Source organism: Accipiter gentilis, chromosome 12 (genome assembly GCF_929443795.1).
Source record: "Accipiter gentilis chromosome 12, bAccGen1.1, whole genome shotgun sequence".
In the NCBI taxonomy this organism is placed as follows: Eukaryota; Metazoa; Chordata; class Aves; order Accipitriformes; family Accipitridae; genus Astur; species Astur gentilis.
This window is the reverse complement of record NC_064891.1, coordinates 7814429-7830784: the sequence shown is the minus strand read 5'-3', so window position 1 is coordinate 7830784 and position 16356 is coordinate 7814429. Positions and strand designations below refer to the sequence as shown.

Here is a 16356-nt window from a genome sequence, read left to right as displayed (position 1 = left end):
CCTCAGAAAGACGCAAGGTGTAGGGAGCAGAATGTCTTGCTCTGCTCTCCCTTTTCAAGTCAGAAAATGACTGCACACGTATCCCCATGTGGGAACTGGGGTAGCTCTCTCTAGATCAAACACCTGGAGCTTATTTCCACTCTGGAGTGACAGGCTGCCTTAGGCAATGCTATGTGGGCTCCAACACTTTGCAGTCCAGGTATAACGGTGTTGGAGGAGGCAGGAGAGGCCACACATACACCACCATGTTTAGAGCCACAGTTAACAGTAGGCTTGCCATGAATGAAGAGTTAAACTCCAAATACGATGAAAAATGCATATGTTCCCATGTGCTTTTCTTATTCATCAGGCAGCAAAAATCAACAGGAAATTCTACTAAATACTTGATTTTTTTAGTATGATACAATATACTAAATAACTACATTGTTTTGCTTTGAGGTGCAACCTTTTTTAAAAATAAAAAAATCAAGTCGTGTTGGTTTTTGGGTAGACTAAAATCTAGATCTCAAGTATAAGAAAGCTTGATGATGACCAGTGTAATTGCACTGGTGTATGCTCACGGTGGCTTCGCCAGCTCCCTTTGTCATGTTTCTGGCACAGCTGTTGTTGCTGTTAATGAAGAAAAAGGCAAAGGTGTAGAAACAGTGTGAAAGAACACTAGAAAAAGCACCACTACCCCCCCAAAAAAAGCTCAGATAGCAACTCAGGCTCATGTTACTGAGGAGAAAGGAGCAGTCAAAGATCATGAGAGTACACAGAAAGAATAAGGCTAGAAAGGCATCATGGCAAGGACATGTTGAAATAACCTGGGCGAGTAAGAAAATGAGATTATTTGAGTGATCAGACAGAAACATTGGTGTCTTTGCTGAATTTCTTTTGCTACAAAATATTTGCTGAAATGCGCAAGTTCTTCATATACTATCGTCTCAATTTACCTGAGTGCACCTCAGAAGAACCTGTCCTTTCCCGACAATGATTTTGATCTTGTATTCTCCTTTACCATTCTTTAAAAAGGGTAACCTGAGCCTCTGGGGATAAACAGCGATCAGAGCAAGCCTGCCAGCTGCTTTGGTTCCTTTTCCAAGGAGGTCCCTCTGCTTCTCCAGCAGAAGAGTTAGACATCTTTATGCTTTTTATCCTTGCGCCACACACAGCTCTGCAGCACGCAGCGCCTTGCTGCTGCCATGGCACCACGTCGTATCTTAGCCCAAAAGTTAAGGGGGAAGAACCCCAAACCCCTGTTTCAAAGCATTAGCAAGTTTCTAAGTGTTTGCTCTTTCTTTACTTTTGACCCCGACTCGTTCAGGAAAATCAGGGGAGAGGCTGGCCATGAGAGAAGAGCTTCCCATGAGTGTGGCGAAGGTTGTTTTGATGACTCTTGCTTTGGCGGGCTGGCAGAGGAGGGATTTTGTGTCTCTTAGAGGTGCTTGGGGGAAACCCCCCCACATGCTGCCTAGAAAAGGGGGGGGCTGAGGAGCAGCATCCTCCTCTGCCGCCAGGCATCTCACCTTTCTTCTTCTCCTGACAGTAGCTTTGTCCCCACTCGGGGGCACGTCTGCAGCGGCGGATGCTGTACTCATTTAGGGAGGAGGCTTAATTGCTTTGTCACCCCACAGACAATCCCCTCGTTACAGAGAAGCTCTCCATTAACAAGCACCAGATTTCCTTGACAGGTTTTGCCGAGCGTGGCCCTAAAACTCGTGCGTCCGAGTGTTTTGTCATCTGCTCATTCTTCCAAGGGATGCGTTATCGAATGGTGAACTATTGGCAGCGTCAATTTAAAGATGGGAAGATTCTGCCAGGGAATTACCATACGCCATACTTTTTGTTGTGTGATTAAGGTATTCTAGTTCACAAATATTAAAACCGTCAGTCAGTGTCTGTGCTCTGGGGCTTCTGAGAGCACGTGGAGCCAGACTCTGGCGTGAGCTGCTGCGGATTTTAGGTGGCTCTGCTGAAGTGCCTATTTTTGCCACTGGGAACAGATCAGGCAGAGTGGTATATATGTATGTACTCCAGATGTCAGCAGTTCATTTACTTAAACTTCTGTGTGAGCTGCTTAAAATTTCTCTGACAGCAGGGTATTACAGGATATGGGACAGAGTTGGGATCAAGGTAGGAGTTGCTGTGGCAGGGTAAAACACTGGCTGCCATAACTTGATTATAAAGCAATGGATGTTTAATTGATGGTGGAAACATGAGAAGTCTTTTAGCTACGCTGTGACTAGCAACATCATTAGCTGCCTTTCGGCGGTGGGGGTTTATGTGTATTTCGGTTATGTGGCTGGGATGGAGGAGGGAGTTTCTGTGTACTATCAGAGTAAAGGATGAAGACAGGCAATTACTGCTACCTGCCTGCTAACTGATCATTTCTTTAAAAAGTGCCCTTACCCTCAGCTTCCGCACTTGTAGTTGTGTTGCTGTTGTACAAATTATGAAAATTGATTAAGGGTAGATATGTTTGTTCTTCAAAGAAATAGTTGGGTTTGAGATATAAATATGTATACACACACATACACACACAGCCCCCCTCCTTGCTTAGTATTCATACCTGGGCTAGCAGAGTGCTAGGAGCCTTGTCAGGAGGGGAACAATTAACACAGAGCCCTGCGCTAAGCTTCGCCATTCCCTTGGAACTTGAAAAGACGCGTCAGCGGTGAAATGCAGGTGCCCATCTCCTGGTGCCCGTCCTTCAGGGTTAGTTTTCCTCAGGCCAGTTGTTTCTGTAGCAGCAACTGCAGAACGCAGAGTTGCGCTTTCACTCGTAGAAGATGCCTGACCTTCCCCGTGGCACGGATGGCCAGGCAGCGAGGTGGTGCGGCGCTTTTTCCTGAAACCCTGCCCAGATCGACTCATCCTCCTCAGCGCTGCGCACCTTTTTCTCCCCAAAATAATACCACCTCAGGTCTGTAAACAGAAACAGCAGCTCCGAGAGCCGTAATCTTCTTGGCATCGCCTTGGTTCCCAGCACTGATGTCAGCGTTGTTCTTCTGGGGCTGATCTTAGTGTTTCTATCTCAGTAGACTCTGTGGGGATGGTACATATTGTCCAAAGATATATTCTGACCAAGGAGGAAATGTGGGTGAAAAACTGGGTAAGTTTTCTTGCATGTTCCTGTTTGCGTGCCTAACGAGACTTAATTTTCTTTTCCTTCCTCTTTGACTGATGCAGCTGAAGAATAAATTCATGAAGAAGTTGCCCCGTGATGCTGAGGCTTCCAATGTGCTGGTGGGCGAGGTAGATTTCCTGGAGAGCCCTTTCATTGCCTTCGTCCGGCTGCAGCAGGCAGTCATGCTGGGTGCTCTGACTGAAGTCCCCGTACCTACCCGGTAAGAGAATTCAGCTCCCAGGCAGGGGACGAGAATTGGAAACTGCTTTTCCACCTTTTAAAATAAAAACACCAGGCCAGAAGACGGCATTCTCCATTGCTTTCCAGCATGTGACGTGTGTAACGGTCAGGGTTATTGGTTTAAAGTAGCAAAACTCACTGTAGCTGCTTAATAATTTTCAGGTCCTGAATTTGGTTATAAGATACAAGCTGTAAAATACACAAGCTTTGCACAAACAGGATAACTGAACAACTTAGCAGTAAAGGGCACTATGAATGTGAAATTTAACTACTAGGGCTTTTTTCGTGCCCCTTATGATCCCCCCCCCAAGACATGCTGTACATAGCTCAGATTCCCTCTGTATGTTTTTGCAGTACATATTTTTCCTCTAAAAAACTCCTATTACATGAAGGATGCAATTCTGGCCTTGCCAGGGTGGAAAAAAAACAGGTGAACTGGGGCATACAGTTCTATTGGGGTGGTGACACTGTTTGTTGTTTTGTAATGCATAATGGTTTAGAGACAAATGTCATATCAATATTTTATTTATTGTGACTCATGTTGCAAATTAATCTGAGTCTCACAGATAGGAATGTATCTTACGTTCTTAAATATTTGAATTCACTGCTTGAATATGCATAACTGTCTGTAGAGTGTATAAATCTACCAGAATAGCACAGCTAAAGTCATGTTTGAATTCTTAACAGTATTACCCTTAATTATATAATTGCATGTTGTTTATCATGTAACAGAGTAGAGAAAAATTACCAGTATAGATGTCCAGAACATCTGCTGTATGTGAATATTATGTATTAGTATATCTTTGCTTCATATACACACAGAAGCACCCCACCAAGGTAAGAACCGTAAAAATGATGAGTATTAAAAGGTAATGAAGCGCAGTAAGAATGGAGCGCAGCAGAATTTGGGTGAGAAGGATGATCGAGGCTGGAGGTGGACAGCCTGCAGCTGGGTTGCAATATCCCCTTTCAGCTCGGTGCCGCGCTCTGCGGTGCTTTGCTCCTCGGCACTGCTGGGCTCTGGGCTGCTCCTGCTATCACCTTGCAAAGGGTTTACTTTGCGTTTTGCTTGTAATTACGGAGTTCACATTGCAGCTTTCACACCGCTAATGTGCGAATACATATTTTATGTGATGGGTTTCAAGGGCTTTTGATACAGAGTGAAGGTTGTGATTTGAATAATGCCTGCAGGGTTTGAGGCGATATCAGGGAGTATTTTGTGAGAAGAGACGTAGTACTGTGACAAAAGCACGTGGCTAGTGCGTTACTGATACTGGAATAAATCACAGCTATTCTATGGAATTAAAGTTATATGGTTGTTATAATCTGTACAAAACAAAGGAGAAAGATGATCTAGTTTTGCTGTTTAATTGCCTTCTAGTAAGGCAACAGTGTTTGTATTTCTTGGGAGTTTTATTAAGTGGTTTCTTAAAATGACCACATCAACAACTGTTTGCACACACTGGGTATTCTGGTAGGAGTATGGGGAGATAAAAGGGGCTTAATCTTAGAAAAGGCTATTCTGCATTCCTCAGCATTAGTAAGCTCCATGTACTTCAGTATTTCCGCTTCGAAGTCTAATCCCGCTTGCTCTTTTTTTTAAACACATCTCCGTATGCTTTTCAGCAGATGTGAAATTAGGTATTGTTTGTTTTGGTAGTGGGAGCCAGGAAGTTACATCTAGGATTGCTGAACGACCTCATTACTCAATAGCATTAATCAAGACAATACGTCCTTCCGTGCCAGCATTTTTTTCCAGGAAATAGTATTATCCATTTGCTGTCCTCTGAACCAAATGCTAGCCCTAATCAAAGCAGGGAGGCTCATTAGATGGCCTTCCTGAGTAATGAAGAGCCATTTGCCATGGCTGCATCCTGTGAAATTCAATCAAGGAAATCCCATCAGGGCTCACACGAGCTGCGGTGGGGCGTCTCCTCGGTCAGCCCCGAGTCTCGGCAATCTCGCGCGGAGGACGTTCGTCTTGTGGATGTGCACTGAACAGCCCGCAGACTGTATCAAGTTCCTGGTAAAATCGTCAAACCCACACCAGCAAAGCCAGGCAGTGCAAAACCACCTGGGTTTTCTAAATAAACGGTTAATGTTTCAGCGCTGTGGGTTGCTGCAGGAGTATGGTGACCCAGGTCTATCAAGTAATTGCAGCGTGACCCGCGTCTGTCTCTCTCTTTAGAAAGCAGCAGGTTGTTTTTGTCTGGGTCAGGTGGGGGTTAAACACCCAGGTTTCGGCACAGGGCTGTGGGCATGCTGACCTGTAATGCAGAAGGGAGGTGGTCTTCGCGTGGCCATCTATTCCTGCGGTGACAGGCACTTTCCTTTACTTAAAAGTAAATTTTTATTTGAAAGAAATCAGCGGGAACTGATGAACTCTCCATGGAAGGTCTCTCAGTGGGGTGTTTTCATACAGCCCTAGTAATAAAAATCAGGGATCTGAAATTGGTATAGAGAGATCCCAGCCTTTCACTGTGTTGAGTTTTCTTTTTACCGATCAGATTGAAAAAAACTGTAAGGACTTCGGTGTTCTCATGTTGAATTTAATTCCACAGTGCTGTTAACTCCTCCTTTTGGCAAGCACTTAGCTACTGTCCTGGCACCATGGCTTGGGTATGGCTGTTTCTGTCCTGGACAATGCAATAGATGTAGCTTTTTATTTTCATAAAAGAAATGTTCAGTCGTGTTCAGGTCTGCTGCATTAATGTAACATCAATGGGTAAAAAAGATGAAGAATGAGCAAGGGAACGATTTTTTGGGGAGATAAGCTGTACAGACTTGCTTAGTCTAATATGTAGTGCTGGGAAATTGCCTGTGCCTACAAGTCTCAAACGAAATGAAGTAACTTGCCCAAAGGTCACTTAGGAAGCATGTGGCAGAACCAGGAGTCAGATTCTCCTCCTTTGCCTCCTAACTTAAGCTTTTAACTGCAGAGGCATCTTTTCTTCTTTGTAGGTGAGGGTGAGGTGTGTGTCCTGTTCACTAATTACAGCAGTGGCATAGTTTTCAGTGCTGTGTCCTTTACAGCAGCCTTTCCAGCAGAAGGACTTCCTCTGGGAAATCGCAGCTCTGGTAGCAAAGGACTACCTTTGCCTGTCTGCGTTCACGTGTTGGACATCAGGTGAGAAGCCTGCAATTTTGGTACGTTGCCCAAAACTTGAAGGATCACCTGTGCGAAATAGAAGATGGACCAAACACTCCACCATCTCCTTTGGTTACTGCAGTCTCAAGTTGTGCTCCTTCCGTCAGCGGTCCAAGCCATGGATTCCGCTGGAAAAGTGCATCAAGAGGTTGTTCTTTCAGCCCTCGAGCCCATCAACGTGTATCTCCGCTGGGAATGCTGGATGCCTTGCAGGCATCTCACATGGTGTCCAACAACAGAAGGACTGCTTCCCCTCAGCCCTCTCAAAACCAGAAACATTTTCTCCAGGACCTGACTGAGTTTCCTCGGTGTAGGTGCCTTTAACCCTTACAGAGCTGCTGCTCTTGCTTGCTCCAGATTTGAGAGATAGGCACGGATGAGCAGGCTGAACTTGAATCTTCTTTTAGTTGCTCTTCCTCCTCTTTCTTTTTTTTTATTTTGTGGGCAGGGGGACAGGACACAGGACATGGGATGACCTTGTCTCCTACACTGATGGTCAGCTGGCAAAGAGACGATGGTGAGGCTTGGTCCTGGGACAGTTTTCACGACGACCCTTACCCCATATGGGCAATCGATAGTCATGGACATTAGGGATTTCTTGTGGGATGCCCCAAATGGATGGGAAAATATTAGTGCTGCACTGACTTTGGAGCCTCTCTGTGTTGTATTCACTCCCCACCTCCTAAGTGTGCTTTTCGTTTGATTTCATGGAGGTTTCTAGCCAAATTTCTCAGAAGCACAGCACATAAAGCCTTTTTGCCTCCTTGGGCAAACTAGATTGAAATTCTGCCCTGCAGTCTTTGCCGTCACCTCCCTCCAAGGTCCAGGAGGGTTGTGTTCGCTCATAGCAGGTTGTTAGGTCCATAACGCCAGGTTACTGCACTTGTACAGAGTGCTGCTATGCTGCTACGTTTAGGTCTTAGAGGTGCATTGGCTGGGTTTACGATGCATTGGCGAGGGCACGTTTGTCCATTTCAAATTGGGATTATTCAGCTGTGAGAATGAATTTATGCTTGTTGGGTTTGGTGGCGTAGTCCATATAATTAAAGGGGGAATCATACATAGCCGGTGGTCGTCGTCCGCTTAAGAAGGGTAAAGCATGCAAAAACAACCGGAGGAATAGTGGTAAAACAGAAAAATAAATTACTGAGTTTCTGGCTCATTATCAGCTTGGAAGCAAAGGATCTTGAGAGCTTTGACTGTGCTGCCATACAAAGTTCAAAACCAGCTACCCTGGGTGCAAGGACCGTCAGCCCTGTCTGTAAGCTGTTGCCCAGAGCATTTGGGAGAAACATTGAGTTTTGTTAGCTACTTCAGAGAGACTTTTTGCTAAGGGATACGAGGTGAAACCTCACATTCTGTGCCTTGAAACGTCCTTAGCAATGTTAAGTATCAGACGCGGACATTTGATAACTCAGCATGTGTTGCGTGCAGCAAAGAGGAATTCTGTGCTAGCTTTCACCTTGGCGGATGATGAGAAGGGAGTATGTCACAACTAGAAATGAGGGTTTTCTTAGGTGGAAGTATTCATAACTAAATGATTCTAAATGCATGCAAACATCATCTAGTCCAAAAACCTAAAATGCATTAATGTTTTTGTGTTCATAATATTTGGCCCTTTAAAAGGTCTTGCTCTACATGCTGAAGACAATTCTGTGCTGAATCAGTCAGGACAAAGAATTCAGCAATTGTCACAAACTGCTTGTTTTCAAGAACATTTTAGTAAATGCAAGAGCATTCGGGTGCTTCTGTTATGCATTGGAAGAGAGCCAGCTGGTGTTATTATTTCAGGAGATGATTATGAAAATGTCTCATTCCCCTGGAAAATCAGGAGAATGCCGAGTAGCAACTTCTGAAGTTACGAACCTTTTTTAAAAAATTAATACATTCGTATAATTGGCATCCTAGAGTTTTAAAAGAGTTGGCTGAGGAACAGTTTGTCTTTAATGTTGTTTTATAAAAACCCGTGAAACACAGGGAAGGTTCCAGGAGGTAGGAGGAGAGCAGAGGACATGACCTAGGCGTGTATGGCTTAGTCACCTCCGTGTGAACCTTAAGTAAAACAGTTGAAAGCCTCATGAAGAACTCGATTAGGAAGTGTTACTGTTAGTAATGCCAATTAATACATATTTATGGATCCTGTCCTACTAACTTGATGCCTTTTTTTTTATAGGACTCTAGATTTTTCAAATACAAAGTACTTGTTTGGATATAATACAACTTGTAAGACATTTGACTTGGGACCTCATGATATTTTGATTTAGGAAGCTAAGATGATACTTAATACAATGCTTTTAAGGGCAGAAGTACTTCTGGTGAGGTGTCACACCTCTCAACCCTGTTGTGTTTCACGTTTTATCAGCAGCTTTGGAGACAACGTAGAGTTAACGTATTAAAGGTTGACAAATAACAAAAAGGGTGTCTCCATGGCCCAGAGCAGTCTGGTCATCTGTGCTTTAACTTGGCCCCACGTTGGCTTCTCGCTCTAGGGACAGAGAGCGCGGGTAGAAGAGCTGTGCTCCAAGTACCAGTTTTCGCTGGGTGATGCTGTAAGTAAAAGGCTGGGGCCATTCCTGGGTATAGCAGATTATTCCGTCAGTGCTGGAACCGCTGAGACCGGATGTCCTAGAAGTATGTGCCATGTCCTTTCCCTCCCCACGGCAATAATCCCAGCTCTCCCTGACGTCCTGCCTTGTTTCCTAAGACTTCCATTGCTTGTCCATACCTGATGTCCTGTCCCCTGACTTAATGCTCCTTACTTCATTTTCTCAGGAAACCAGGCTCACATAAAGTTCCTGGGTAGCCATAGGTTATTTCATCTATATATTTGCACTGACAAAACTGCCAGCTTTTGGATGATTTCCCTGAGGAAGATACTGATAGATGACAGAAGGTTCACAGAAGAGCTGTCGAAGTGACTAAAGTGAGGAGAAAAGCCTCAAGTGGCTTAGCCTAACTGACAGATGGCTACGGATGACTGGATCAATAAGGGAGGATATTTAAAGGAATTTAATTATTGAGGGTTCTTCCATCTAGCTATGAGAGACAATCAAAATTTATGACTAGAAGTTGAAGCTAACCCAAACTCACACTGCAAGTAATGCAAGAGGTTTGAGATGAGACAACTTACCAAAGTTTATAGTGTGTTTATTTTCCATTACTCATTGAAAGGTACAGCTGTAATTGGAAAAAGGCTTAATTCAGGAAGCTTTCAAGTTGTTTTGAGCAGCTGTTAGTGTTTCTGTTTGAAACACATGCTGATATGGAGTTTGCTGAAAATTACCCCAATAATTCCCAGTCTTTGCTAAATTAGGTGAAATGGAGAAGTTGGCCTCCTTCCATGTGACTTCTCGTGTTGCTAATTGCAAGGATGAGTCGATGAGCGCGTGAGACAGATTTTTATCTCAAGCTTGCTAGTTAGAGTCCAGCTCGGGCTGAATACTTGAAACGATGCCGTCTGACCGGCACGATGGTCTCCATTGAAATCCCTCAGGCCACCAAACGTTGGCCATTGTGCAAGACGGCCAACAGAAATAACAGGGCTTTCTTAACAAGCCAGTTGGCAAGGCAAAGAGGTGAGCATGAAGACAGATGTATTTTCTTGCCGTAGCCATGAACCAGATTTTTTTTCTGGGACAAATCTGAACAGGGGATTTATGGGAAGCTTGTGTTTCTACAGCCTTGGCTGTAGATGCTGTGTGAGTAAGTAGCTGGCAGCTTTGCACCTGTCTACAGCATGAAATCAACTTTAAAGTAAGAGTATTTCTGCAGGAGGTAATGGCTTTTACCATTTCAGCATTGATACCTTGGCCTTACATATGAAATTTAGTTTGGGAACTGGGAGTGTCTAAGATAAGGCTTAGGTATTCCCTGAATTAGGTATTATTTGAAAGGTGGTATCTTTCTTTTTTCTTTTTTTTTTTAATGTTTTATTCCAGGCCAGGAGGATCTAGGTACCTTTGAAGATCCAACCTTGAGGCTGTACTTGAAACTTTTTGTAATGAGCGTCAGTTAAGAGGTTGGAAAACCCAGCCACCTTTCACCAGCATTCCCATTGTTCTGGCACAACCGCTGGACAGTTTTATTGGCAGAGGCACCCATTTTCCATGTATAGCCTTTTCAAGGAATCTCCTTAGAACGTGTTGTCACGTAAGCAAGTCCTGATTCATAGCACATAAGCACTGACAAAGGGCAGGAAAGATAAAGAGCAGTAATTTCCGATCTCCGTAGGTTTCACATCACGGTGTTTTTCAAACTCATTAGCAGTGACTTGGATATAGTTGCTGCCCAAAAAGATCATGGAAGAAATTAACTCCTAATACCTTGTAAATGTAGTCATCATCGCTGCTGGTGCCTACCATGGGAAAAGGTTTACAGCTTAAGTTGCCTGCTTAAGAATTAAGCTGTGACTATGACGCCATCAGATGGGCTTACAGGTCTCTGGTATGTATTGTATACTCGGAGCAGAAATTCAGAGCATGTGAGTTGGGCTTGATTATTTATAGCTAAAGCCCTATTTTACATTAATGGTTTCCCTTCACATGTGGGTAGCTATGCTGGGTGCTGAACCGTAACAGAGATCTCGGCCCCAGCAGAGCATTCATAAGCACGCAAAGTGCTATCTGATAGCTTGGGGGAGTGATATAGCTTTTATTGTGAGCAATGTGGATGGTTAATATCATCTTCCCTCTGTGCCCGCTGCTGTGCTGGCCCCGCTTGGTCCGTCCTGTGCGCAGGGGGTGCTCAGGTGGGTCCCTGCCCTGGTTGCTGTTCGAGTAGAGCAATCCTTAAATCTTCTCCTGTCCCCTCCCAGCTGTTTAGCATCACTGCTATTGTCACATAAACGGCACTGGAGTAGCCCTGGGGAAACGTTTAACACAGATTATTTTAGACAAGGATTGAACAGCTGCAAGGAGCCGGTATTTATGATCAAATAAAGAGCCGTGGAGGCAGGTGGGCTTTCTGTGGTCCACAGGGCATGGATTCTCAACCGTTCCGTGCTGGAGCTGCACCCGTCGTGCGTAGTTCGCTTCCAGGTACTGGGCATTGGAAGAACGTCCTTCCTTCACCTCATCCTGAAGTCTGGGTTGCTGGATGGTAGCGACTTCTGCGTAAAGCTGTGATAGCATTTGGCCATAGTGGTCTCCAGGCTACTTTTAAAGCTTTTGGGGAGAAAAACTCTGAGTGGTGTCTTGCTTGTCCGAGTAAGCATGATGGGCTGCAGGGTGTAACCTCTACTCCCAAGTTAGCTGGAGGCCACTGGCAGCCTGTAACAAGGGCCACAGCTTTTTAAAGTTTAATTTCTGTCTAGATATTGGATAAGTGATCCATTTTGCTATCCTGAATGGCAACAATCTGGTTGTTTTGTCAGATTTCTCTTCATTCTACTGGGACCGAAGGGCAAAGCGAAGTCCTATCATGAGATCGGCCGAGCCATCGCCACTCTGATGTCAGATGAGGTAGGTGTCTTGACATCTCCTGTGTGAAATGGGTTCTTCCCAGGTTTCACTTCGTTAGCTAATAACGATGCCCTTTTCTCCAGCCTGGTCAGCAGGACCGGGCGTACACATAAAGCTGTAATATCCATATGTCACCTCCTAATTCCTTCTGTTTACGTAATTATTTCATCTGGCTTCATGTTTTTATTAAAAGCATGCCTATAGGAAGTTTTTCTCCATCCTGTGTGTTTTCCTGCTAGCAATCACTCTTTCACGTAGACCATGAATTGATCTTTGAATTAATCTTGTTGTGGTGTGCATCTTGTGTCTCATTCCACGATTGCAGGTATGCTCCAGGTAATTACCGCAGAAACTGTTACACCCAGGACATACTGTTGTGTGTTGCGCTGTATCCCAGAGCATTTCCTCACTCAGGCAGTGCTTACATATTATCCATGAGTAGCTAGCAATTACTCACTAATCATATACCTCAATGAGATGACTGGGCTTTCAATATTCATTTACAGCTTCTTTCTTCCAGTGTCCCTTGGGCTCTGCGTGTCTGGGGCTGATTTACATTATGTTTGTTTCTTGTTTTCTCCTTATGTTATTTTGCTCTCGTACGGTTCCCTTAATTACCGCTCGCCCAGTCTCAGCTCTTCTGTCTTCTGTCATTCCACTGCTTGGAGCAATGGTCTAGGTTTCCATAGCCCCAAAGTCCTCCTTCCTACCACCGACTGTTCTTATTAAGTCTATCACGTGTGGTGATCCAGCTTCACTCCAAGTAGTCCAAAAGATTTCTGTAAAATTCAGCATTAATGCTCTTCTTCCTCTCTTCTCTCATTCGCTCTTCATCAGTAATTCTAGGCCTTTCAGTGAAACTGGTTTCTGCTTCTTGTTATTATTGTTGAATAAATATTGTCATTGTTTCTGTGTCACAGGGTTGAAAACTATCCTATAGTTTGATAGACTGAAGTAGGTAGGAAAAGAGGATCCACGCTTTTTTGTGGCTTTGTGGAAGTGTCTTCTCAAAGTATAATTGAAACTCATTATTTATAGGAGAACTTCTTTCGATAAAATAAATGAATAATTGCTTTAGTAACTTTTTTACAAAGGTTAGAAATTTATATTTTGCTAAAAATCAGAAATGCCTGCAAGAAAAGAAGCTCTATCATTAAATGACCAACCGAAGGAAAGGGCTTTCCTCAGCATCGCACATCCTTGTGCCAAGTGTCCTGATACTTTTTGAGAGGTTTTTGAGAATGAATAAGTTGTTTTTGTAGAATAAAACTCAGTAGCTGCCTCTGAAGTCTGGGCTACAGAAAATGCAACCCTTTTCTACATGGCGTCTCTCTTTTCCGTGCAGGTATTCCACGACATTGCCTATAAAGCCAAGGACCGGCAGGACCTGATCGCTGGCATTGATGAGTTTCTGGATGAAGTCATTGTGCTTCCCCCTGGGGAATGGGATCCAGCCATTAGGATAGAGCCCCCCAAGTCTCTTCCTTCTTCAGATAAAAGGTAGGAGCAGGAGACAGGCAGGTTTAGCTCGCTGTTGAAGGACAGCATGCATCAATGCTGAAACGGTGATGGGAAGAGCCGGTGCTTTGGGAACACCAGGTTTATTGAGCAACTGCACTGTGACCTGCATCTGTCTGTCTGTATTCAAAAAGTACGAGAAATATTTTCAGGTCTGTCTTAATAGCTGGAGGGAGGATGTTCTTGCAATTCTGTCCCCTTTAAGGTGATGTTGTAGGCATATAATAACATACACAGCGGTTACCCAGACTCTTTGGGGTCCTGCTTGGTCTTTCTAACACGCTACATTGCACTGTGGCTGCCAGCCAGTCAGCCTTCTAGTCTTTGTACAGCGTGGCTTCAGGAGAGGCTGTGTAACACTGGTTAGGAGGAACACCGTGTGGATTATGTTTTGTGGAGCCGTCAGGTAACACAGTGAGCCTAACTTTGGTCTGCCTTCTTGCCTAGGAAAAACATGTACTCGGGTGGAGAAAACATACAGATGAATGGAGACACACCTCATGATGGAGGACACGGTGGCGGAGGCCATGGGGACTGTGAAGAACTGCAACGAACCGGCAGGTCAGTAACACACGGCTCAGCATGATGTGCCCGGTGTGACCCAAGCAAGGTGGCAATGTTTCCCTTCCAGAACCGTTTCGCCCCTTCTGTTTTCCATCCCGACGTGCTGTTTGTATGGATTGGGCTGCTACCCCAAAAGGTGTCCTGGGGTTTTTAGTGCCCAGCTTGAGACCAAAGGGTTCGGAACATCCAGCCTCAGCAAATGACAAAGCATCTTAAATGAGGCACTCAAAAATGAAAGGAGGCACTCAATAATGAAAGGAGGCCCAGGTAGGTGTTGGCTGTTGAAAGTCTGTGAAGTTAGACGAACTGTAAGGGATGTAGACATGGGGAGGTCCAGCTACTCTTTTCATTCGGATTGCTGGAAATGCTTTAGCCAAAAGCCCAGAGATTCCTTTTTCTAGACATTCCCGTTGTAGTTGAATTGCACAGATGAAGACATTTATGGGATAGAAATACAGAAGGTGACAGAACCCAAGGCCTTACTCTCTGCTTTATTACTCTGCTTGTATGCCATGTAAAAAAGTCCACCAGAGTGGGAATGCAGTTCAGGTGACCGTAAAACAGTGTGCGCAGCATTTCAGGGTCAATACACAGGTTTTCATGGTGGCATTGTGCCCTCCCTTTCAGTCTGTATTTTTTTTAAGTTCTAGTAGAACATCTGAATTCTAGGAGAAAAATCTGAAAGTCTGAAATTGCCCATTGCTGTGTACAAGGCAGCCGATACATCCTGATTCTGGGTCAGACGGTAACGTGTGCCTATCTGCCATGTACCTCTCTGCGTACAGCGTGTCTGAACAGTCCTGGTGTTGGTGGTGAACTGTGTACAAGGGAACAAGAGGCAAAACAAACATTTTTCACACTGGCGGTGTCAGAGCCACATGGAGTTTGTAAGAGTTAAATACTGTCTTGTCTGTGATTGTACAAAAAGAATATGTCTGCAAGCAGAGCTCTCTTGTTCCCCAGGATGATTTCACTTACTTGCGCTTTTACTTCTGATCTTTTTCTGGTTAACTGTTTGAAGCATTTTTCCATTTAGCAGATTGTTTGGCTCACCCAACCATTGTGTCTGCCATGTGGAGAAACTTAGGCAGGGATTTAGACTAGGGTTAATATATTTTAGTACATCAGCCAGCAGAAGCAGGGCTTGTGTTCTTGAAATTTCTCTCTTTCCAGCTGCATCACATGTTCAGATAGTATCTTTCTCTACAACATTATCTCAAGTGATACCCCTGGACCGTCACAGCTGCGATAAGACCATTATGTAATGTGATGATCTCACTCCTTTCAGATAATACTTCATTTCTGACAACATTTCTGATTACTTATCTTGGTGACTTTCACTGTAAAGCATTTTGCACGAGTCTTCTCTTGCTTGTCCTTTCAGATTCTGCGGTGGCTTAATCAAAGACATAAAGAGGAAAGCACCATTCTTCGCCAGCGACTTCTACGACGCTTTAAATATTCAAGCCCTTTCAGCCGTTCTTTTCATCTACCTGGCCACAGTGACCAACGCTATCACTTTTGGAGGATTGCTTGGTGACGCTACGGAAAACATGCAGGTTAGCAAGAACTTTCAGAAGCAACAAATACGTCATTTGCCTTTTGCTGTCTACAGTCAGAGGGGTGTTTGGCCACCAGCAAAGCTTGAATTCTGGGTACAATTAATAGAGGTATCCTGTGTTTCCACTGCAAGTTGGCTTGCTTCCTCTGCTGTTGGAAGGCTGTCCTTCAAAAAATTGTACAAGCAGTTACCTTAAATGGTGTTTGAAAGATGGCCAGGAGACAGAGAAGGTCCTCGTTCCTTCCATATAGAGAACTCCCTCTGATCTACTCTGTGTTTGCACCTCGGTTGTACCGTTTCAGTCCAATTAAGTTTACTAAGTCTGATTCAGACTTTCCATGTCATCAGAACATAGCACTGTATCCTCTGCGTGACTCTTGGAATCCCTGGCCTTCTGCCTCTCTGGTGAAAAGAAAATCCTAAGATTCATAGGAAAGCGAGTAAATTAGGAGATGCGACACAAGAGAAAAATGTGAGTTCTTCAAAAAGATGAATTTCGTAGTAGTGGAAGAGCAGATCCTAAGAATGTATTGCATATCCAGAGACAGGCTGGATCAGCGGTGAAGAAAAAAGTAGGGGCTTCAAAGGATGGCTCAGTTTTAGGTGAAGCCTAAAGGAAATGGATTCTGTATTAACAGTACTGTAGGTCTTTCGTGTTTGACTGGAGCAGAATTACACTCTAGCAGTGCTCTTTAGTATTCCTTTGGCTTTCTGAAGAGGAAGAAAACATAGGAGGCTATATTTAGATAGATTCAGT

General features: G+C 44.2%; 1 protein-coding gene across 12 annotated transcripts in view; it reads left to right on the top strand.

The window, feature by feature from the left end:
• The window catches only part of SLC4A4 (solute carrier family 4 member 4), a 233190-nt gene that overhangs the window by 176243 nt on the left and 40591 nt on the right, over positions 1-16356 (top strand). For all 12 annotated transcript variants that reach the window (XM_049814985.1, XM_049814981.1, XM_049814983.1 and 9 more), the window contains 5 exons: positions 3172-3329; positions 11869-11956; positions 13302-13456; positions 13922-14035; positions 15423-15597. In XM_049814985.1, the coding sequence (XP_049670942.1) occupies positions 3172-3329; positions 11869-11956; positions 13302-13456; positions 13922-14035; positions 15423-15597 (690 nt within the window). The remainder of the gene's footprint in view (positions 1-3171; positions 3330-11868; positions 11957-13301; positions 13457-13921; positions 14036-15422; positions 15598-16356) is intronic.